The following is a 25,937-nucleotide window of genomic DNA, read 5'->3' as shown; positions in this document are numbered from 1 at the left end:
GTGAGACTTAGAATATTTTAATAAGGACATTCCTGATTAGGTATCCTTTTTTTTTTTATGTTTTTCACACCTGAAAAGAATATTTGTTCGTAATTATTTGATTCCATTCCAAGAATTTCCTGTCAAATTTTTAAACATCTTTTTTTCAAATAGCTGAAGTATTTATACGTTGTGACAGAGACAGATTTAAAATATTTTGATGAGAACATTAATTCATGAATACTAGTATGTAAATAAAGATCGCTTTGGACGGACCAAATTATATAATTACAATGGGTAATTATCTATTTTAAATAATAAAGGTTACCGATTCTAATTTGAAATAGTACAATTTTTAGTTCATACACTCGTGTTTAGAAGGCCATTATTATTTATAAATCTATTAAATTAAATCAATTCAGTATTTCATGGTTACACAAACAGTGACAGCGGTCATAATTCATTTTAAACTGAGCTTACGCAAAATATAAAAATATACCACGACTATCCAGTTATTGTGCAACCTTATAACTCCCCCAAAATAATTATATTTCTTTTTTATATTTCTGATTCTAAAACTATCACTCCCGTTTATCATTCATACAAAATGTTGTTCACACCTGGAACGGTGAACCGTGACGGCTAAGATTCACTGAGTGAAGATCAAAAGATTAGAATTACAGAATGCTAATATTTTAATTACCTTGAGTTTAACCACGCATTCAACAGTCACTAAGTGTCACAGTACATTACACATTGTATTTACACAGTACTAGCTGGAAATGTTTGCTAGACTTAGTAAAGAGTCAGAATACAAACATGCATTTTTAATACAGTATCAATCATGTCAGTTATATATGTTTGTTCAAAATATTCGTCGGAAAATATATCATAAAAATGTTCTATTTTATGATTTACTTTTATTACTATAATCATATCAGAAATCCTTAAAACATAAATCCTACAATTTAATTTTATTGATCACTTTACTTTCTTATATTTTAGTTGGTTAATAGCTACACCAAAAGTCGTCGATGCGCTTTAAATCGCGTTATTAGATGGTTAACGAACAAGACTTAAATGAGATTAATTCCACTCCCGGCATGCAAAAAGACTTAAACTACGTCACAGAAGTCAGGAAGTTTGAATAAATAAAATTAATAATTCCCAATTTTCTTCTTTATTAGTTTTCATATCTAAATAAAACTTGGTGAATATGTTTTTTATGGTATTATGAACATAATAAGATGATAAGTAAAAAATCGCGAATTTTCCCTTTAATGTCTCTATTATATATATATAGACAATTTTCTTCATCAAACAAACTAGAATAATCCTTACAAATTATCAAACACAATCTTTCTGTATGACAATGATTTAAGTTCCCACTATAAATATTTGAGTTCACTTTCAAATTGAAAATGACTGTGCTATACTGCATCCTGCACAGTCGATATTTACTGCCTCTTACACAGCCCAACTTTACTACCTCCTAAACTGCCAAACAGAAATCCATCAGTAAGCATGGTAAGAGTTGAAGCAAGGGTTCTTGTGCAGCCTGGCATACTCCTATGCACATTTATCAATTAAAGTCACCGATGCATATTCATACATCTAACACAGCCGAATGAGGCCTCCATTAGCAAGATTGGGTATTACTAAGTCGTTTATTCAAATTAGATGTACTTATTGTATATCCTAAAGAATTACCTAATTTTGTACTATGTTTATACATTTGTTTGTTTAATACAATCACATGTTGTTTTGTTTGTTCAAATCTTAAAAAATTAACCATATTCAGCACAATGTTTCCTTGACAAAAATTAAGCACAAATTAAGGTGGTACATAACACTACAGGGAGATAACTCTGTAAAAAACACCTGAACGCTTTAATCACGTTCTATTGTTAAGGAAATACTAAGCTTCTCAATGATCAAAATTAGTGTTTGTCAAACTGCTATATATCCAATGAAATTTTTCCGATAAAGTGCGTGGTTCAAGTTTTTAGAATTTTTTATATTTTTGTCAAAGGGTCAAAGTAAATATTTTGTCAAAATTTTATGAAAACTAAACGAGCCAAATCAATTTTAGTCAAGGTGTTTGGTACCACCTTAAGAAAACAAAGTAAGAACATGGCTTTAAAACTATGAATAATTAGAAATTTTAGATAACTATGGTTGAACTATGAAGTTGTTAAATGCAGAAGTTTCTCAGGACCTGTTTTGTTCAGCAATTACCTCCTTAATCTATATGTATCTATTTTTGTAAACATAAGCATATCTTTTATTTTTGCCATGTGCTGATACGATTTTTTTCATCATTATGGAGGAAGATGGACTGGAAAATAAATCAAGTTTTCAACATAAAAATGCTGATAGAACTATTTAAGGTTTATGGTTTAAGTAAAAACATTAACTCCTGTTCGAAGATGACCCAAACCCTGAATAATTCAAACAGTTTTGTATGGTCTTTTGGACCTTGTTATCAGAGTATTCACTGTTATCACTATGAGCCTCTGGTTGCAACTCCCTCAGACAAAGTTGACTGTAGACAGTTTTAGCTGTTCTGTTTTAACTCTTTTGTTTTTATGGTGTCAAATGTTTTATATATAATTTGGATTTTCAAACTTTTAGTCTATATCATACATTGTGAAGGTTGTTTTGATAACACATTTTGTGGAAATTTTTTCATACTTTTTTGCTTTTTGTAAAATCAAGCATACTCTAACTGTTTTATATTTATAGGTTTTTTGTTATTGATAAGAGGTTGTTAACCATGTTAACAATAACATACAGATTGCATTGCAAATTTGTTTTATAAAGTTGTCTGGACTTTCTCTTCTAAATTGTCACCCAAAGCCTTAAATAACTCACTACATGGTATGATTTTTTTGCTCATTGTTGAAGACTGTATAGTGACCTACAGTTGTTTACATTCTTGTCCTTAGATAGTTGTATCTTTTGCAATCATACTACATTTCTTAGTTTTTATATATACTTAAGTACGTAATGCTTATACTAACTGCTTGTTTGCACTATTAAAGGTGATGACTTGACTCTCCTACAGCAGATTGATAACATTTTTGAAAAGTTGTACAGTTTGATTTTTTAAAACAAATGGAATTTGTGACTGAATTTTTAATGAATTGCAATAGGTGGAATGCAACACTTACAGTCAAGTCACAGTAAAACAAAATGTGTGATGGTTTTTACTTTGTAAATAAGTAGTATTTTTGTCTTGTCTCATAAAGATACTATAAGCAGTAGATCAACTATATTTGGTGTATGAAATGACTGTAAGGTGAACATGTCCAACTGACAGGTTTGATCTGATTGTGAATTATTTCATGGTTCATTGGTCAATATTATGTTTTAAAGTTTAAGTATGTTACTCATATACTATAAGCAAAAGGTTAACTTATTTGGTGTATGAAATGATTGCAAGGTGTATAGTACAAGTCTGTCTCGCAGAGTTCACCTAACCATGACCTTATTTTCATAGTTCAATGGTCAGTATTAAATTTAAAGTTAGGTTTGTTTCGCAGGTACTATAGGCAATAGGTCAACTATATTTGGTGTATGGAAGAATAGTATGGTGTACAATAGTATGGTGAACATGTCTGTATGACATGTTTGTCTGACCTTAACCTCATTTTCAAGATTCAAAAATTAGAGTTATGTTTTCATTGTTGTCTGTTTTGTCAGAAACTTTAAGCTAAAAGGTTACCTATATTTGGTGTATGGAATGATTGCAAGATGTACACTGTCTGGCAGAGTAAATCTGACCTCATTAAAATGGTAAATTTGAATGTTAATTTTATGTAATACTTGTTGTAAAGCCTTTTTCTCTAAGACTTTCAACATGAATTCAATCATGATCAGTAAAGCAGGAGACATTTCAGTGTGTGCACTTTTGAGTTTAAAACTGCTTGTCTTTTTACATAAGTATTTTTCTTACTCATACTACTACAATCAAATACCCTTTTTTTTAAGTCTGTTGTTATTGACGCAGACAATGATTGTCAAGTTTATGTTTTTTTTTCATTGTTTTTAGGTTAATGTTTGTTTATTTGTTATAAGGGTGGTCACTTTGTTTTATTGCATATTACCTTTTATTTGCATTATATACCAATGCAATCTGATTATGTGTTGATTTTAAGGTGTAATTATTATTTATATTACATATTGTGTTGTGTTTTACTTACATGTATTTTGTACTTATATTTTATAATATATGCCATCATAAATCACATTTTATTAAACTTGTTCAGAATGGTTGAATGCTGCTTATTAAACATCCAATTGCATTTCCTTACAAATTCAGGATGGCAACATGTTAATGTTATGAATACATCCTGCTACATACATAACATATAAGAACTAATATGTAGATGTTTAACATGCTAAATATGCAGATATACATTTGTACAGTTGATCTCAAATTATTTTCCAGTGTATATTGGTATTTGCTGCTACTTCGATAAACACACAGCATTTTCCAGTAGGAGCCAGAGTGAGTAAGAGTGGTGGGCTTTGAGTCAGAAAATGAGTCAGAGTAGGATGTTACCTTGTGAACAAGCAAGTTCAAAATCTGGCTCAAACCAGGGTTCTTATTCATATCATTTTAGCACGTTCTCATCCGGATATGCATCTAATATATGCCACTGGATGTTAAACATCAATTAATCCATCCATTCAATTTTCAAAGCTAAATTTCACAATCTGTGTAAAATTTCAAACATCTTATTAAAATAATCTTTAACCTCAATTTGTGAGGCTGTTTTTTGTTTGTGAATACAAGAGCGTTACTTTGCAAGCACAGGTTTCATAGAAACAGAAAAAAATAATTTGAAATTATAGAATGTAGTTGAAGTGAAAGCTTTTATATGGATTATAGAAGACAATATTTTTTTTTTTTGAATCATAATTTGAACCTATTGAACTGTAAGTGATGTATTCAACTCATTAAATGATTCTTCATATTTATCATGATTGAAATCCTTGTCTACTAATATAGTCTTACTCTAAGTGAAACATTGTAATATATGTGACCAGAACATCAGCAAGTACCATCATGTTTACATTAAATGATTAGGGGGCAAAAGGGAATCTGGACAAAATAGCAGTGGCATGTACAGAATTTTGGGGAAAGACCCGAATTCTTACAGTCTCATGGCAATGCAATGGTTTGGGAGTATTGGGATGTTTAATATACAGTATATTAAGGAATTTTTGCATGCAATTTTTATTGTGATATGGAACAAAAATGCAAAATAAACTAGGAAAATATGCTATAAAGATTTAAAATGACATTTTTATGTGCCTGCCTAAGACAGGGCGTATTATGGTATACCATTATCCATCTGCCCGTCCGTTCGTTCGTCATTCTGTTCGTCTGTCCATCTGTCGTCAACACTTTGGACAATAACTCAAAAGCGCTTTCACCAATTTTTATGAAACTTTGGTGATTTGTTTATATCTAATGACGTAAGCTCCCTTTCGATTTTTACAAATTTTAGATTTAACTTTTCCCAGTTAGGAAATTTTATTTATATGAAATGGGGGGATTTTCCAGTTTTCAGACAATAACTCAAAAAACCTTTGAGCAGTTTCATGAAACTATTATGACTTGTATATATCTATTGAAATAAGCACCCTTTTGTTTTTTATAATTTCTGATATGACATTGCGAAGTTATGGAACTTTATTCGTTGAAAGATCATCAAAACTAAAAGGGTGACAGAAGTATCATGCTCTCATGGCGCAGCTCTTTATTTATTTATGCATAACCTTTTTTGTACAATAATAAAAATATTGCACAAATTTCTGAACTTAACAGTATTTGATTATAGCAGATAGAATACAGCTTATCCCTAAGAATGATGTCTACAATATCAAAATAGTTATCTACTTATTTTTTGGGATATTTCATACAGAATATTGGATATTTATTTGTATCTGGGTCATTTTAAGAAATGTTGAATTTTTAGTACACCTTTACTGAAATTTTTATTTTTAATGGTAAATGCAGTTGTAAGTGTTCAAATGAAAGGTTGTATGATGTATGAGTGGGAACATCAATAATAAACACAATTTATATCTAATTTAATAGGATTAAAATATATCTAAATCCGATTTTTGCGTAATTTATGTGCGTACAGTGTCAGGGTAAAACATTTCAAATGATTTCTGATTGTCTTGATATCTGCAAAAAGAACTATTTTATAATGTTAATGATAACTCTAACGAAAAAGCATCTTTTATTATTCTATGTAACTTTTTTCTACAAACTAAATTTATTTGGTGAGCATGAAATGCATGTCAGGCTATCCTGTTACCGATACTAGATCAACCGTTATATTGTTTCTCCCTATGAATATGGAACAATTCAGTGATGATTTTAAAGGCACAAAGCATCCTAAAAATTTAACACAGCACGTTTAATGAGAAAAGAAAATTCAAGACATTTATTGAAAAAAAATACTGGGTACCCTTTTATCATGTCTATGCTGTTACCAACAAATTTATTAATTACAATATTATACTTGTATAGAGTGCAATTACGTTTTGGAAACCTAAATCACAACAGAAAAACATTATCACTGCATCAAAGGGAGACAATAGCATTCATAAATGAAGAAATTTGTCTATCCTGTTATGTCTATCTTGTTACTATGTTACAGGAACATGATAGACAAAATTTTACTGAAACGTCTTTAAAAAGTTTATAATTACATATAACTTCACACATGATGAAATTTTTGGTTGATTGAACTCATTTAAAGGTTTAAACGTCTTAATCTTCGCAAAAATTGCTTATATAAAATGCAATACTGCTATCGATAACAGGATTGACAAAGGATAGCAGGATAGAACTTAATATGATGATATATCGTTACCGTTCATTCCTCTTACCAACAAACTAAACAACAAAAGTAAACCAACATGCGAAGGAATTACTTGATGTTGGGTTTATTAGAAAAAGAAAAAAAATGCAGAACATTATGAATTGCTATCTTAGACTCATGTTGCTGGTGGTTATTTTTTATAACCTTTGAAAACCAATTTTTAGATTTATTTTTAAGTACAACATGGAAAATTGACAAATACTTTATCATTAAACAGAATGAAAATATATAGAAGTTTTGACTCTTGAAAACCGTCTTATTGGCCATGAAAAACAAGCTTAAAATTTGATCGAAACCTTTTTAATAACCCAAAACTTCTTTTTAACAAGGTAACAGGAGAGGCAAAATAGTGCATCACCTATCAAAAATAGTTTCAATATATTCTTGTATGACATTTAAAAAAAACTAAGATAGCTTATGTCTGTCAGAGTAGATATGCTAATGCTATAACAACCTGTACAATCTAAATATATTTCTTTCAGTTCGAGCAACATGTTTTTTTTTTGGCAAGTTCCTTCCTTCAGTTTTTAGTAAGAACATTGTTTTTTAGGCAGTTAAGCTGCCTTATGCGAGCACCCTAGATTTGTGTTCTACCCAATAAATGCTGAAATACGTGCCATTGTTATTATCTAGCTGGCTATTATGTTATTTATAACTAATTGGACATTTTTTTAATACTTTTACTTCTGGAATACAAAAAATATGACCAGAAAAACCTTAAATGATCGTCGAACTACCCAAAACTTTTGAAGTTGCACATAGGAAGTAGTGCTCAATAGAAATCCGTACGTAGTTTATTATCCCCTGTGCTTTTGGCTACGATGTCAAAGAACAATTGTACGAAATATTTCATCGCCGAAAATCGGTAATTACAAGTCGTTTATATTTCCCAAATGGCAAAATGCGCAGGAATATTGTTCATGTACAACAAATCTCTATGATAGAGGAAATAAAGTTATATAAGTGGGCGGTAATTTTTAACTTATCTTGCCAAATAAGGTGGTTGTTATTTTATGAATGAAACGAGGTCATGAAACAGATGCGGAAATCGACGTTGATCGGATGTTTTAAGTAATGTGGACAACTCGTCCCCGAGACAAGTTGGACCGAATCCACTCAAACCGTCTAAGAAGACAACTTTGACCTTTTGTCAGATTTACTTAGGGTTTCATAAAATATTAGACTAACATGTCTAGCGGAGCCTTTAATCTTTTGTTTGTGCATTGGGGTCTATTTAGGGGTATTTGGAGGGGCCTGAAGAAGGGGGGGGGGTTTACTATAGAACCCTATGGGATTTTATTTTTTTAAATTTTCAAATGACTATTTCTCGAAAACTTTAAGTGATAAACACATGCAGTCTTCAGTAATGAGAACAGGACAATAAAAAAAATCAACCAAAAAATAGAGTGAGTCCCTGGGGGTCATCCCAACCCCCTTCAATTTGAAAATGTACTTTTATCTTGTAAACCGTCGCGATCCCCACCCCTAAACAATATATATACTTGTATTGGACAATAAAAGAAATCAAATGAAAATGATTTGGGGGAATCCCCGGTGTCGTCCCACCCCCTCCTGTTTGAGAACTTGGAAATGGTCGAGATCCCCACATTTAAACCATATATATTTATGTATGGGACAATAAAACAAATCAAATGAAATATAGGGGGAGTCCATTGGGACGCCCCACCCCCTCTTGTTTGAGAACTTGTAAACGGTCGAGATCCCCACCTCTAAACCATACATATTCATGTATGGGACAATATAACAAATCAAATGAAATATATGGGGAGTCCCTGGGGTCACCCTAACCCCTCCTGTTTGAGAACTTGGAAATGGTTGAGATCCCCACCCCTAAACCATATACATTCATGTATGGGACAATAAAACAAATCAAATGAAATATAGGGGGAGTCCCTGGGGACACCCCACCCCCTCCTGTTTGAGAACTTGTAAACAGTCAAAATCCCCACCCCTAAACCATATATATTCATGTATGAGACAATATAACAAATCAAATGAAATATATGGGGAGTTCCTTCGGTCGTCCCAACCCCTCCTGTTTGAGAACTTGGAAATGGTCGAGATCCCCACATTTAAACCATATATATTTATGTATGGGACAATAAAACAAATCAAATGAAATATAGGGGGAGTCCATTGGGACACCCCACCCCTCTTGTTTGAGAACTTGTAAACAGTCAAGATCCCCACCCCTAAACCATATATATTCATGTATGGGACAATATAACAAATCAAATGAAATATTTGGGGAGTCCCTTGGGTCACCCACCCCCCTACTGTTTGTGAACTTGTAAACGGTCGAGATACCCACACCTAAACCATATTTATTTCTGTTCATCATTACAAAAAGATTTGAATGACATACAGGGTCAATCTCCTAGGTGTCACATATGCATATCACTTTACTAGACCAAACCAATATGAACTGGACTTTGCCCAATGTCAGGAGACCATGGGAATGACGAATTATGGGGTCTTTGTTTGGGAGAATTATTTCTTGTTTATTATAAAATTTTATTGATGCAAAAAATGAGTCTAGGTTAATTGAATTTACTTTAATTATTTATTAAATTATTTCTGGGCCTATAATCATTTTCATTTATGTCTCATTTTAAAGAAAACATATAAATCTTTCAAGCAGTGTAAAGCCCAAGAATGTTTGACCAACTGTTTTATAATCAACTTTCATTTTATTCCAAACTTGGTATTGAGTAACATCATGCACTTGGGGGTGAAGATGGGGGTCATTTACATTGATATATGAGTTGCTTTTGAAAACCTTGATGAACTATTAATTAATTTGCCTTAATAATCAATTCATTTAATGAACATAAATGTACAATATACGAATGTTTAATGTTTGTTCTTTCAAATCTTAAAAAAAAATTGAAGCAACGCTGCCACAGTTTTCATAATTACGTTTGCCTTGGTTTTTTGGTTAACTGCCTACAGCGCTTACAGTGCTTTGATTTCTGTATTCAATTGTCTCATACCTTTTTCCTATTGGTGAGCATGACAGCCAAAATTTTTATACATGTATACTCCTAGGCTTTTATTTCTGCTGATAACACTCAAAATATTGATGTGAACCTCTAATATTTTTTTTAACATTGGAAATATCCATAAGTAAAGACCAGTCTCGCAAAAATGAGTCTAGGTTAATTGAATTTACTTTAATTATTTATTAAATTATTTCTGGGCCTATAATCATTTTCATTCATGTCTCATTTTAAAGAAAACATATAAATCTTTCAAGCAGTGTAAAGCCCAAGAATGTTTGACCAACTGTTTTATAATCACCTTTCATTTTATTCCAAACTTGGTATTGAGTAACATCATGCACTTGGGGGTGAAGATGGGGGTCATTTACATTGATATATGAGTTGCTTTTGAAAACCTTGATGAACTATTAATTAATTTGCCTTAATAATCAATTCATTTAATGAACATAAATGTACAATATACGAATGTTTAATGTTTGTTCTTTCAAATCTTAAAAAAAAATTGAAGCAACGCTGCCACAGTTTTCATAATTACGTTTGCCTTGGTTTTTTGGTTAACTGCCTACAGCGCTTACAGTGCTTTGATTTCTGTATTCAATTGTCTCATACCTTTTTCCTATTGGTGAGCATGACAGCCAAAATTTTTATACATGTATACCTATAGGCTTTTATTTCTGCTGATAACACTCAAAATATTGATGTGAACCTCTAATATTTTTTTTAACATTGGAAATATCCATAAGTAAAGACCAGTCTCCTGACATGGACATTTTATCTCCTATATGGTTAAGGGGTGGGGATCTCAACCATTTACAAGATATTTGAACATTTTCAAATGATAGGGTTTGAGATGATTACTGGGAACTAATCATATATATCATTAAAATCATTTTGACATGAAAAATAGGATTATATATGGTTTAGGGGTGGGGTTCTTGACTGTTTACAAGATATTGGAACATTCTTAAACGACAGGGGGTGGGGTACAATCGGGGACTAACCTTGTATTTCATTTGATTTGTTTTATCATGTAGAACATTTTTAATTCTGCAGATTCTCCAATTTTAGTAGGCCATATGGCCCCATGCACATTACTGAAGACCACATGTGTCTATCACTACCTGTTCTCAAGTTATTTAAATCATTTGAAAATAAAATTTTAAAAAATCGCATAGGGTTCAATTGTAAACCCCTTCCCTCTATAGGCCCCTCTAAGTACCCCTTAATAGACCCCCAATGCACAAACAAACCCCATTTAGCAAGAAGAAAAAGAACTGAGTAAAAACAACGAGTCTCCTAAACTTTGGTTTTGGGACTTTAAAAATATAAGTTCTAAAACAAATTTCCTGCAAAATGAAGAAAATATTCCCCAGTTTTGAGGTTTGAAAAATATCAACCAATGTCGTTGTCAAGCATTTGATCATTATGGTTACTGTGACATGGATTTTGTTGACTCGCAGAAAGAAACATATCAATGAGAAGTTACAATGAACAGAAATCACTTTCAGATGTCCCTCCTACTGCAAGGACGTTTATTTTAGAGAGTATATTCCTTTAGAATCAATGATGGTTCATTGTGAGAGGGAGCAAAGAGGTTATGCATCATTGCATCCAGTCTTGGTAAGAAATCTTCAGCCCATTCAGTACAAGAGAAACATTAGAAAGTATAGAATCTAATGATCACAGATAACATCACTTGTAGAAATAATTTTTATTGGTAAATCTCTAAACAATAATTCAAATTGAATGTGACCTGCATTTGTTTAGCATAACATCTTGTGAAAATCGAAAAAGATATTGTCAAACAGCACATTCATTATCACCTGAAAACCACAAAATTATTTTTTGTAGTAACTAACAGGTATAATTAATAGGGTATAACTCAGTCAAAATCATTAAAATCGAAATAGACCTGTATTTTGTTTTCCATAACATTACATTCAAATTTCAAGATTCGGTCAATCGGTATTATCAGTATCATCTAGCAATATAAAAAAATATTTTGAGGTAGCTAAGGGCATAAGACTTGAACAGTAAATGTCAAAACCATCCAAAATCGAACCAATGGGGTGTCGGAACAACGGGCCGACCCTGTGCACCACTATATGTCCCCTCAAGGAAGTGGTATTATAAACAAAATAAAACAGTTGTTTTTATAAAATAACAGCACAGAACCAGACGACGAAAAAAAAAAGAAAGAAATGTGTACTGGTCGAAAAAAAACCCACTAACATACAGTCGAAAATATGTTTAGTCCTTTGAAAATAAACCGTCGGAACAGGAAGAAAAAATACTTAGGAGTGCTTAAAATTTCAAACTGTACAGCTATAAGTGGAGTGAGTGATTTGGCGTGTATGAAATTTCATGACATTGCAACATTAAGTCTGAAGTATCTCGTTATACAGTACTTCATCTACTATATTACCACAAAAACTTGCTCACATATATAAAGTAAGTACACGAATAACAGAGCGAGTATTCCAAAATGGCGCCTAGCGTAACTTTATTTTTGGTATTGACAGTCGTTTGTTTATTGCAATCCGTTTCCCTCCAGAATGACATGACTGTTACAGAATTTGCAGAACTCAAAGAAGTCCGCCATCTTTCACAAAGCCTGCAGATGCTGAATACAACAATGCTGAAAGGTGAGAAACTTTTGCTTATATGTTGACAAAATTAAAAGAAGAAATTTATAGAAGAAAATACAGATAAATTCACCCCTATTGTTATGTGTAATTTGGAAGTTTCACATCCCCTTATATTCCTATTATAATCCTTAATATCTTGTCACTTTGATAACGCAAATTTTTGAATGCATCTTGTATGGAATTTTATTAGCTTTTTATTTCAATTTGTTTTCATATATATTTAACACTTATATTTTCAAGTACTAACTTTAGATAATTGCAACCTACCATCACAGAATATATTACACAAATTACCAGATGATTTATCGATCTTCACACGGAAAACCATACTCCACTTAATGGTATTTTTCTGTTATTAGAACACACAAAGAAACTCGCAGACAATACAAACAGATCTTTTTTTTTCTGTGTAATACAAATATAAATATTGAAAAAAAAAATTCCGAATATTTAACAAACAAAAAAATTCCAGTGGTCCCCGTTATGTGTACGAAAAAAGGTTCATAATACAAGTGTTAGTTTTTGATTTTTTTATATGTTTTTTTAGAGAAAAAGGAACCAGTCATGTTTTATGCTGTAATTAGAGAAAAGACATTTACTTATAACATTGACACAATACTTGTGTTCGAAACCGTGATAGTGAATGAAGGAGGGCTTTATAATAAATACGATGACGTGTTCGTGGCACCTCGGAAAGGGACGTACATGTTTTCATGGACTGTTTCGGGAACTGGTACCACCTACACAGTAACAGAGTTAGTAGTAGAAAACCAAGTCATTTCTTCTGCTGGAGAGTATCATGGAGGAGCTGGACATTCATCTGGATCAATGACGGCACTTTGTGATATGAGCAAGGGGGATCATGCTTGGATTCGTTCGACTGGAGCATCAACCGCACATAATTTATATAGCCATGATAACTATCCTCAGTCATCATTTCTTGGTTTTCTTTTACTGACTGAATAAAATCAGTCATTAATTGAAGAAAAAAGCTTCCAAATATAGAAAACAAATTAAATTGTTGTGAATGCAATATTAACATTGATTTGGGACTTTTTATACTGAAATCATACCATCAAAAATGCATGCAGTATTGTTCTTAGTGACTGGTTTTAGGTGAAGAAAATATACAATAAAATTGACATTACTCAATACTATTATACTAGTATTGTTGTTCTTTATTTTCTGAGTGTTATTTACTAAAGATTTGTCTACACTATATGTAGATGAGGCTACTTTGGCTAATGGCAACGGTCCCAATTTACTGATTTTCCAGAAGTCCGGTAAGACACAAGAAGCTTGTGCAAAATCCTTCATTCTGGTATTTTTCAGCAGCAGTTCAGTTCAATCAAAATATCGAATTGTATAGCGTTTAATTGTTTTTAACGGGGGTTTGATCGTACCCCGGACTCCATGTCAACGGGTGCGTTTTTGCTCACCTGACTTTTCTTTAAATTGTTAAACATATTATTTAAAGAATAACACAATAAAAACTAAAACAACAAAACCAACAAAAAAAACCCCAGAAATAATACTAAATAGATAAATAAATAAACGAAAATCATATATACAAGAAATGGGTAAAACAATCATTTTTATAGATGTAGGAATAGTAGAAAATAATCAGTATAACATAAAAGCAATCAGACGAAAATACACCGAAAATGTAACAGAGAGGAACTTCATACTGTGTGTTTCATTCGAAGTTAAACTTTTGTAGTTTGATTATAGAATGCTGTTTTTGAAAATTGATACGAAATGAAACCAATTTCGGGCTTCTTGCTGAAAATTTGATGGTCACTTGCTTTCTTTTCGTATAAATTTTCAGAAATACAACATGAAAACAATTTCGGACTTCTTGCTAAATATGTGTTGACATTTGCTATTATTTCGTATAAATTTTCAAAAATACATACTTCAATTCATGTATTACAAATTTTGAAACAAAAACATATGTAATTCACATTTTAAATCTGAAAGTAAAACTTTAGACATAAAACTTCGACCGAAATTGTATAGTGAGATGAAAGCAGTATATTTCCACGTGACGAGGGAGTTTTTTAACGACCTTGACTACCCATGAAGGTCTTGCACGTGAAATAAATTATAACTCCTCAAAAGGCTGATATTGGTATTTGAAGATGTTGATTTCAAAGTACTTATACATAACTCGTAACACATTTACTAAATACTAAATTTCAATCATCATTGTACATATGATATAACTTTATTGTTATATATTAAAAGAGAGGCGAAAGATACCAAAGGGACATTGAAACACAGTCGAAAATAAACTGACAACGCCATGGCAAAATCAGAAAAAAGACCAAAGGACAAACAACAGTATACAAAACACAACATTGAAAACTAAAGACTGAGCAACACGAACCCCACCAAAAACCGTTGGTGATCTCAGGTGTTTCGGGAAGATAAGCAGATTCTGCTCCAAATATGGCAACCTTCATGTTGCTAGAACAAACCCGGTAATAAGTCTAATTCGGTAGGTCATAATCGGGGAAAGGAAGGGCGGGATATGGTTACGACGATTGGAACATATCCGTCGTCATGTCATCTGTGAAACAGATATTCCGTAACGGTCAACCAACTCGTAATTGCGTCCGTAAAAGATGACTAAATTCACCACTTGGAACTCTAGGTTTAATAGCTTCAATGTGAGCAGCAACCCTCTATCAAGGATATCATACATGATAGGAAACACAAGCCCTGGAATATCGTATTAACTGGGAAATATATACTCCATATGCAGGCGCTGCTGAAATGTTGCTACATTGAAATTGAAAGTTCACAATTGGGAAACTGAAATCATCTGTTTTGGCGTAAAGTTTTGTTCTCATGGTTATGCCGATTGTTTGTTGAAAAATCCGTAACAAATATTTTGTCAATCAAGAAATCAATCATCTTGATAATGTCATTTTCAGAGAATCTTTTGTTTAAATCAGAGTGATTTATCTCTCCCTAAGACAAGTTACTTGTATCTACGTTGACCATACGTTTTTATTAAACAAAGCAGGACCAATTCTGTCAATTTGACCTTTAGTTTGGAATGTGGAATACTTGTGTTAAGTGTAGAAAAGTCAAATATTTTAATACTATTGCAAGAGGAAAGATTCTCAAATTTTATGTATTCTAACAGATCTTTGGATTTTTTTAGTATCCACGTCTAATTCACGTCGCCTTTAGAATAGGTAGTTTCACAATAACTTTGAAGCACGGCTTGAATTGCTGATAAAATTGATGTTAATAATTAAGAAAGAGGTTTCGGGGAGCACTTGGAAGAACCAGCAATATAACGTTGTTTGTAAGGACATTTATTTAGTTTAGGTATCCAATACAGTTAAGGAAGATCCAGTTTTTCATCTTTGGTTGAAATTCCAAAGGAACATAGAACAGACCTATGATTACCCAGGATTTAATCCTTGGTAAGTGTCGTAGGGATATACGTTGAGTTTCCAAGTAAATTGTCACTACCTAATTCATGTATGAAGTAGTTTATGTAATGTGATTTACTCACAAAAAGATGTTGTTTGGGGTTTTAAATGCGGAGACAACAACATATTTGTCATTGACGTAGGACAGGTGCTTTGCAACATTTTGGGTCGTTAAAGATTGATGTAGCATGTGTATTTATTGAACCATTCAGGTTTTTAATTCCGATTTGAATCAACGACCTCACAGCCTTAATCCATTCAGAAAGAGTATCTACGTCTTCTTTCTCGCGTTTAACCCATTACCTGGCATAATATCAATTATCCATTTTTACAAGATATATATTGCCCACTTCTTTTTTCAAATGAATGAAATTTGCGATTTTTTAAAAAGCATAATCGTTTGCACGAATTTCACGAACAAAACAAAACAAATAGTGATGATTAATAGATAGGTGGCGGAGCTTATAATTTTATAATCGTGGGTTGCGTTCATACGGCATGGGTTCTTTCATACGAAATGAAAGCAAATGACGGAATCAAACAATTTGTCTTCTCGCCAATAAAAGATCAAGAATTGTATGAATTGAACCTTACTGTAAATATTGTTGATTAATATGTGTTATAGATACAATGGATAAGAGTTGATTCTTGAAAAAGAAACCATGAGCCCGGAGGACGAATGGTTTGTTTTTCATGAATCAACGTTCATCCGTTGTGTTTCTTACTTAACCTATTGTGTCGATGTCTTTTCAAAATCAAAGCCTTTTCTAAGTAGAAGGTATTGTAATTGAGTTTAAATGACCATGTTATCATGTTCAACGATGCATTAAGAAATCAAAGTTCACAATTAATTGGTTAGAGAAATACAAATATAATACTACGCGTCTGTTTTTAAATATTATGCATCTGAATATTATCCGTAATTTACAAAAAAGACATATTCGAACTTATTTCTAAGTATATATAATAAGTATGTTACCAAATATTTTATCAAGAAACATAATTCTATGCACTTCACGATTATTCGCATAGGGATTTGCAAATAAACATTTGTAAAGATATGTGGTAAACTGATGACATCGCACTATATTCATAAACAAAAATTGACAAAAAGAATGTAATCATTTTCTTTTCAAATACGTGAAATAGCCAATAAAAATCCAAAAATAAACGGAAAAACCCCTTATTATTACAAAAATGTCAAAAATAATTAACATACAAAATAAGAAAAATGGAAAAACTAAAGAATAGTGATAACAAAGAGAAAAAATTCGTAAGGGTTCCGCGGAACCCAGTGTCTCGCCTACTTTTGCTGTTAGTCGCAAAAAGGGATTCAAACCTAAACCGTCAAGTCTCTACTTCTAACTTGACTCTATAACTCATTGATCTTAACCTTGCGGCTACCAACTTATACTATAAGATTGTTTATTATGTATATACAAAGGTACAAGTCCTGTGTGTTTGTTGTACCGATGTGTATCATATGTTCATTTATATATGTAAAATAGACATCTAAATTGCAACGTATTGGTGGCCGAGAGGTTGCGTCGGTGTCTTGATGTCAGTTACGAATAACAGATTTCAACGAGGGGCTCGATTCCCAGTGAAGGCATATACAATTACAACAGTTAAAGGTAAGTTTTTAAATCAATTCCATTAGTGAACAGAAATGAGTAAATTAGCCAGTTCAAACTTTGTCAGAAGAAAATACTAAGTCGTTATATATCAGACCAAAGTCTTAACAGGGCAATAGTAAATCAAAAGGGGCAGACAACGATAACTATTTGTGATTTACCCGACGAAAAGAGACAAATATTAAAAGACAAAGTAAATATACTAGAGGAACGCTTTGCACCATTTAGTCAAACTAAACTCTCTCGTGTTGAATCCAAGGAACGTCGACAAAAGGCAAGCGAGACATTACCGAAGTTAGGTCAGTCAGTTCGAACACACAAATCTTACGTACCCAACTGCCCCATTAGCCTTGATAGAAACGCCCACCAAAGAGCAATTTAAAGATGCACTAATAGACTCCAAAATGAGACTGAGAAATAAACAGTACCTTCCAAAGGGACGAAACGGAAGATATACTGTTGCCATTTGAACTTGGCTGAAAGTAGAGCGAGGATTTCGAAAACTCCATACTAAAATTTACGACAAAAGAGACGATTTTTCATTCTCTATTGTTAATTTTCCTTTTTTAGACGGCGATGTGCCTTTGGCTCCATCATACGGTGTTTATATATCCCAACTCGTTCGGTATACCCATGTGTGTAGTGATGTCATAGATTTTAACGAACGTAATCAATGCATCACTGGTAAATTATTAAGTCAGGGATTTCGTTACCATAAATTACTTAATACTTTTACTAAATTCTTTCATAGATACAAAGATTTGATTAGCAAAGTTGGCTGTACCTGTAGAAAACTTATTAAAAATGGTATTTCACATCCTAAATTTTATGGTAATCTTGTACTTAAAGCGCGGAAATCATTATGTGATCCGTGTAAATTCATCGAACCTTTAAACAAACTTATTAGTAAGGGTTATCGTACCAATGTTGTAATTAGATCTCTGAATATAGTTTACATTGGCACTAATATTGATTTTTTCATTAGCAAATTAAAACATAACTAAATTTGTATTTTCTTTTCAAACGGGATGTATAGAGACACACACACGTTCATTTTTATCTATAAAGAAGTCACTCCTAACTATCCTACTACCTGTCGATACATTTATTTTTGGCATTGCACAAGTCATGTCTTCTTTGACTGTTCATGACGTTAAAATACTAAATCCCTGGGATGTATTTTAGTTGATTTTAGTCTCTGATGCATGATTTTTTATTATTAATTGTTTTGGCTTTTAACTAGCTGTCAGTAACTGCGAGTACTCTCAAATCGTACTTTCTTTTTAATTTGACCTGTTGATACTAATTGTAATGCTTTTTTTGTTATTTAATGTTAACATGGATCTTGTCTATATACCAGCTTTGATTTTTTGATATTTAATTACTACACATTTTCACTTCTTCGTACTATGAACATCAAAATTATTTCATTTTTCCTTAGATACTGTTCTTGGACCTGTACAGGAAGTTTTATCTAGCACTAGTTGTATATTTTTATTGTTGATATTCACCCCATATGTACCAAGTGTTAGATTAGTTTTATTGATATTAAAGACATTTCTTGGTATTCCTAAAGGGAAGATTTTATACACACAGAAGATCATTTACCTGTGTATAATTTGACGCAAGTTTCTTCAAAAGTGATGATTTTCTATAAATTGTTTGAAATTTCACAGTGATATCATCCTTTAACTTTGTTTAAACCTGTTTATTTACTTTTGACTTTAATCATTTATCCCTTGTAATTTTTTATTAACTGTGTATTTGCATTCAGGTGTCACAGGTCAAATTTATTCGTTCATTGTGTGTTAATTTACGTTTTTTGATTAAGTTAAGCCTTCCAATTGATATTTTATAGTGTGTTTTTCTATGTTGTGATGTTATACTATTGTTTCAGAAAAGGGAGAAGGTTTGGTACCATTAAAACGTTTAATCCCGCTGCAAATGTTTGCACCTGTCCTAAGTCAGGAATCTGATTACAGTAGTTGTCGTCTGTTTATGTAGTTTATACGTGTTTCTCGTTTCTCGTTTTTATATAGATTAGACCGTTGGTTTTTCCGTTTGAATGGGTTGACACTAGTAATTTTTTGGGGCCCTTTAGAGCTTGTTGTTCGGTGTGAGCCAATGCTTCGTGTTGAAGGCCGCCGTACCTTGACCTATAATGGTTTACTTTTATAAATTGTAACTTGGATGGAGAGTTGTCTCATTGGCATTCATACCACATCTTCCTTTATCTATTTACGTCACACAAACTACGAGTGAAGAACGGACAAAAGCATGTAATATAGACCTGATACGGTTGTATCTTTCGGGCAAATGGCGACATGGATGGAGACGATTGAGAACAATTAACAGTCCTAAACAGAAGACGTGAAGAATTTTAACGATTTAAACCCTCCTCCCCCTTTTCCCAAAAAGCTCCAACCACATTGGAATATCAATAACACACAAAGTAACAGGACAACAAGTGGGGTTCCTACTTCAGTTGTAGACAAATAGGACTCATTGCAAAAATTTACCCTATAATAAAAAAAAAACCCAATAGTATTAAGAAAACAATTTGTCGTGGAAAAGTCAAGAAAGAAATTGATTTGGACGAATACTGAAGTCTGGAAGTAATGCTGCAAAAACAATGATAACAGCGCTGTTATAGCATCAGATTAATCTTCGTTAAGTTCATTACTTCATGATATACTAGTCGAGTTTGTGGTTGATACTGATGCTACACTTAAACTAGTTTCTGCAAAAGGGCATAATATAATTTCTGACGTCACTTGTATAGGCCATATCTAAGTGAACCTAAGTCCGTCTGTGGTATCTTTTTATTATTTAGTGTATTCAAAGCAATGAAAGGTTTGGGCTTCAAGAGTCAACAACATTATTGAATTTATACATAAACTTTGCCTTATCCAAGCTTTCATGTATTAACAAATGATACATAAATACAAATCAAAATCATTTCGTAAAAACCTGAATAAAAATTCGTTTTGATTAATTCCTCTGTATTGTCATAATGTGTTTTTAAGGGAACCGTTGTATAGCAAACAACGAATTCCCTCACAAAATCTTATCACACATTGTAGATAGAAGACACGAAAAACATGTTCGTATTGATAAGGATGTACGTTTCCTTTTTGTGGCAACGTGAACATGAATCCCCTCTTAAAACTTATACATGAAATCATATATAGAGGATGATGAATTTATGATAGGAGCATTTAAAGCATCATTGAAATTGATTCTTATGGTGAGGAATCATATGATAAGTACAACTATCTTATATTTTACATGCTATTAGGTAGTATTATTTAGTATTTATAGTATGTTTTATAAGAACTGTTTCCTGATGTTTACAAGTATTTCATAAGTTAGACGACATGCACTAAGAACTTCCTTTTGCGACTATTTAATATATGTCCAATGACAAACAAGAAGGAACATAACATAAACCAAATTGTTAATCAAAGACTTGGACGAAGAATACGATTCTGATTCAAGATCTGCTGTGATGGATTACTTTTGTAACATTTGAACCAAGTCAGAATATGGGGACACGAGGAACTGTCAGACCTCAACATAAATCCTTCACCACCTGTCCTTAAGAATACATCTCTTTAAAGAAACTATAACAAAACAGACTTATGTTATAACCGTACTGACACCGTGTCATGCTACGAAATAATGTTTATCTAACACCTGTTTGCTTTTTTTCGGTAAAATAATCTGCTATGGAAGTCAATATGAAAAAGAGAGAGATAGGTAAGATTACCAATGAGACAACTATCCATCAGAGTTCAAATGAAGTGGATGTAAGAAATTATAGACAACCGTACGGCCTTCAATAATGAGAAAAACCCACACTGTATAGTCGGCTATAAAAGGCCCCGACATGATAATGTGAAACATTTCAAACGAGAAAACTAACCGCCTTATTTATAACAAAACAAGTATGGTTATCAAGCTCTCAAAAGGAATAAGAATACTTTACCTAATTTACTTACATTGACACATCGAGGTGGAAAATGAAGAAACAAAACTATGAATGATCTAATATATGCCAAACCAATGAAATATAAAACTATATATTACATTCCATTTGAGAGATATGGAGTATTTCTGAGCAAATTAATAATTGTACTGACAAACAAATGAACAATTTAAAAGAAGTTCCTCATCAGACTGATATCACCAATTACTTTTGATAGGTCATAAATGAAAACTATCTTTAAATGACTTGTGTGGTATGGAGGCATGGTCGAAGTATGACCACTGACTGGTCAACATGAACCTAGATGACTAATCTCTAATCGAATTGACAATGACCTAAGTTAGGTGGCAATTAAGACACATGACGGGTCGCAGTGACAATCATCTATGATTAGACGTCATATACCTGTTTGGTATAATATTCTAAGATGGAACAGACCAAAGATTGATTGATAGGACTATGGTTTATACCGGGTAGAAATGAAAATAACAGTTGACTAGTAGATCAATTCAGTACTAGTATCAAACGGTTCAATAGAAAAAAAACCAAAATAATCAAAGATACCAGTTTCGTAATTTACACACCAGACACGCAATTAGTCTACATTATACTCACCAGACGCACGAATCAAATCATTTGGGAAGCCAAACCAATTACGAACTTATAAAGTATTGAAAACTATCCATATTTTTTTTTTCTAAAATCGTGCCAATTCTGGCCAAAGTTATCTACGACTTGGGGTACACAAACCTAAGTGTTCATACAGATTTTTATATTTTATGAACATTTATTTATAGAAAATTACTGCATCAATGATATTTTATGTCAGCACATGAGCACTGACTTCTAGGCTAGTTATTACCCAGGGGAACATACAGTGACATACAGGTGGAATCAAACTAAATCAAATATGCTTATAATTAAGTAAGCCAGACACAGGTTTTGCGCTTAGATAAAACAATTTATATTTTCGAAAACAATCTTTGACTTGCATGATTGAAGAGTAAACTTTAATTAATAAATCCAAATAACTCTTAAACTTGAGATCTGCAAAAAATGGCTCCCATGTTAAGACTAACTAGTGACATAAAGACTAATTGATAGTTATGAATGTAGATCTAAGTTGAATATTAAAAAGTTACTATTGAAAAAATGTGTTTTGACCCGGAGTTTGAGTCGTGAGCCCTTCTGTATCCTGGTTACATCAAAGAATCTGATAAGTTCAGAAGTCAGTACTTCGACACTGCCATAATTTATAAGATATCTTTCTTAAAGTTTCCGTTGATAAATTAAGAAACTATTATGAAAATAAGGCTCCAATTCCAAGGATCTTAGGCCAATTTGTCTATTCGCTTTAGGTTCTTTTTGGTCATAAAGCTCCTCGAGTAGTTCAATATTAATACATTCTTGGCTTCTACATTTTGGGCATATTGGACAATTTTCTGGCTTTGTTTATTCTTGAATTGAATCATTCGGGACAGCAGCTTTTGTGACTGCATTATCTGGACTGTTTTCTTGGTGTTCATGATTTTGAGGAGGTTGGTTAAAGGTTGGCCTCAACATCAGTGCTTTTGACATCAGATCGATAAAAAGCAGTAAAACATCAAACAAAAACACAGACTGGACGTGGCAGGGTATTTATACATCCTTAACAACAAAAAATACACAAAGTACAGATCTGAGAGTACTCGCAGTTACTGAGAGCTTAAGTCTGCAGCAATTGGTTCGCAGGCGAACCCTTGCCCTCTACATTTTGATACTATGGCAACTTGAAAGGACTTTTCTGTGCAGAGTTTCTGATATTTCTTCGGCACTATCAGTTCAAACTAGAAAGGCTTAATAAAACTCAATTGAAGGAAAACTATCTTCGAGTTTAGAATGATGACTTTCAAAATGAAGATACTTCCTAGGAGACGGATGCATTTTTGTTCCTTGTGCTTTTTTGATAACATATGAAAGCATACTTTATAGCAAAATCCTTGTTATATGACAGACCATCGAACTAATCTATCCAAAGACTGTTTAATAATGTTTAACTATTTGAGAGATTGATAGTCTATGTGTTAATTTTAATGTGATTATTAACAAGATACACATTGCATGGTATGGTTACCTCCAAGGCAACTACGCATTATTTTCCACTGACAGACCATTTACTTTCCAACTCTTAGAAAGCACGACCATTGTATGTACAAACATGTTCCTGCCTTCGAAGTGTACCTGACCAATATAGCATTTTGAAGTTCTACTAGCGTCTATATAATCATTGAAAGGTTTAATAGTCTAACCAAAATAGCACATTACATATAGTAATGCATCTTTGAGTTCGTCAAAAGTTTCTGACACTTTTCTGACCGTACAAATGGACCATATTTCTATAATGTTTTGTTCTGTTAGCGACGGTTTTAATACATTTGCAATAATAAAAGATCTTCACCGAAAGCCGCTGAAATGTGTCCCAGTTTTGTGGACAGGGATATATTTGACCGCTGCAGCTTTCAAGAGATCAATGTTGAAATCCTGTCAGCAGGGCAAAGAACTACTTTTCGTGCAAATGCATATATAGATATAAGAAGATGTGGTATGAGTGCCAATGAGACAACTCTCCATCCAAGTCACAATTTGTAAAAGTAAACCATTATAGGTCAAAGTACGGCCTTCAACACAGAGCTTAGGCTCACACCGAATAGCAAGCTATAAAGAGCCCCCAAAATGACTAGTGTAAGACCATTCAAACAGAAAAAACAACGGTCTAATCTATATAAAAAACGAGAAACGAGAAACACTTATGAACCACATCAACAAACGACAACCACTGAACATCAGGTTCCTGACTTAGGACAGGTGCAAACAAATGCAGCGGGTTTAAACGTTTTAATAGGCGCCAACCTTCACCCTACCTGAAACAATAGTGTAACATCACAACTTAGAAAGACACACTATAAAATATCAATTGAAATGGCTTAACTCAATCAAAAGACATATTAACAAAAACAAGTGAACATACACTGAACGAATAAATTTGATTTATGACACAATGTAAATACAAAATTAATAAAACAAGGGGGTTAGATGTAAAACAATATCAGAAAGACAACCATAACCTTGGACAAAATGCCGCCAAATAAAATAACGTACACAGGTAAATACAAATAATTGTGTTGTAAGGTATACATGGAGTACGGAAATAATTTTTACAAAATAAATAATTTTGTTGTTACGAGTACGAGAACAAAAGTGAAAATTTATCGTCATACTAAACAAAGGTGGTATATATTAAAAATAGTGAGACTAGATATAACAATAAATAAGTAAAAATTAAATAACAAAAATACATTACAAATTGTATCAACAGGTCAAATTAACACGAAAGTACGATTTGAGAGTACTCGCAGTTACTGAGAGCTAGTTAAAATTCAAAAACAATTAATAATAAAAAATCATGCACCAGAGACTAAAATCAACTTAAACACATCCCAGGGACTTAGTGTTTTAACGTCGTGGACAGTGAAGGAAGACATGACTAGTACAATGCCAAAATAAAAGTATCGACAGGCAGTAGGATAGTTAGGAGTTAACCTGTTAATATGTGCATGGTTCCGACGTTAACCTTGCTGGTAGGGAATTACAACGACCAACTTACAATGATTGGAATGGTCCTGCAGAATTCAAACAATTCTTCTTCATATACCAAAGCCATTTGATATGTCAGTACCATAAAGCACATACACATTGATATACACCGTTAGGAGTTACACAAGGAGATTTGTTATCTGTAGCAGGAACTTTTCTGTTTGTATGGAAAGGAATTATTGTTTTCTTGTGATCTATTAGATATGAATTGTCAACTTTAAAGTCATTTGTGTCATTTTCAATTGATCTTTTACTGAAAAAGTATCTTAGCTATGTTACGAAAGGCAACTTTTTGTATCTAATGAAATGACAAGATCTGGGACAACAAAAGAAGCCGAATGCACTATAAAAACAGAATGGCAAGACACTACTTTAAATAGTATTATTTACGGTTCGCAACATTTTGCACAAACTGTCGACTGCTTAGGCAGACTGCATAGAGTTGCCAGAATGGAAACCTCACCGTGAACAGTAGGCACTCTATTTGGGAAGTCCACTTGATAAAAATATGCATTTTGAAAACACAAATTTTGAAAACAGCTTTTGGGATTCACATGAACTCCGAAAGAGATAAGAGTAAACAAGAGTTTCTGGAACCATAATATTCCATTGTGAACAAGGTGACCGTGTTCACGGAGGCACTTAAGGGTCTTCATTTTCATGAGCAGTATCAGG

At 32.6% G+C, this 25,937-nt stretch overlaps 1 protein-coding gene and 1 long non-coding RNA gene across 2 annotated transcripts; both read left to right on the top strand.

Moving 5' to 3' along the window:
* The first annotated feature begins 1,252 nt into the window (after window positions 1-1,252).
* Window positions 1,253-4,189, top strand: LOC127711478 (uncharacterized). Its single transcript, XR_007986722.1, has 2 exons — window positions 1,253-1,818; window positions 2,097-4,189. It is a non-coding gene; the product is annotated as an uncharacterized LOC127711478 (long non-coding RNA).
* An 8,158-nt stretch (window positions 4,190-12,347) lies between these two features.
* Window positions 12,348-13,720, top strand: LOC127710966 (cerebellin-1-like). The gene is made up of 2 exons (XM_052216911.1): window positions 12,348-12,555; window positions 13,106-13,720. The coding sequence occupies exons 1-2, from the start codon at window positions 12,396-12,398 to the stop codon at window positions 13,522-13,524; spliced, it is 579 nt and encodes a 192-aa protein (XP_052072871.1). The 5' UTR covers window positions 12,348-12,395; the 3' UTR covers window positions 13,525-13,720.
* The last annotated feature ends 12,217 nt before the right edge of the window (window positions 13,721-25,937 follow it).

Source organism: Mytilus californianus, unplaced genomic scaffold (genome assembly GCF_021869535.1).
Source record: "Mytilus californianus isolate M0D057914Y unplaced genomic scaffold, xbMytCali1.0.p SCAF_8, whole genome shotgun sequence".
Lineage (NCBI taxonomy): Eukaryota > Metazoa > Mollusca > Bivalvia > Mytilida > Mytilidae > Mytilus > Mytilus californianus.
This window is presented reverse-complemented; position numbering and strand designations above follow the sequence as displayed.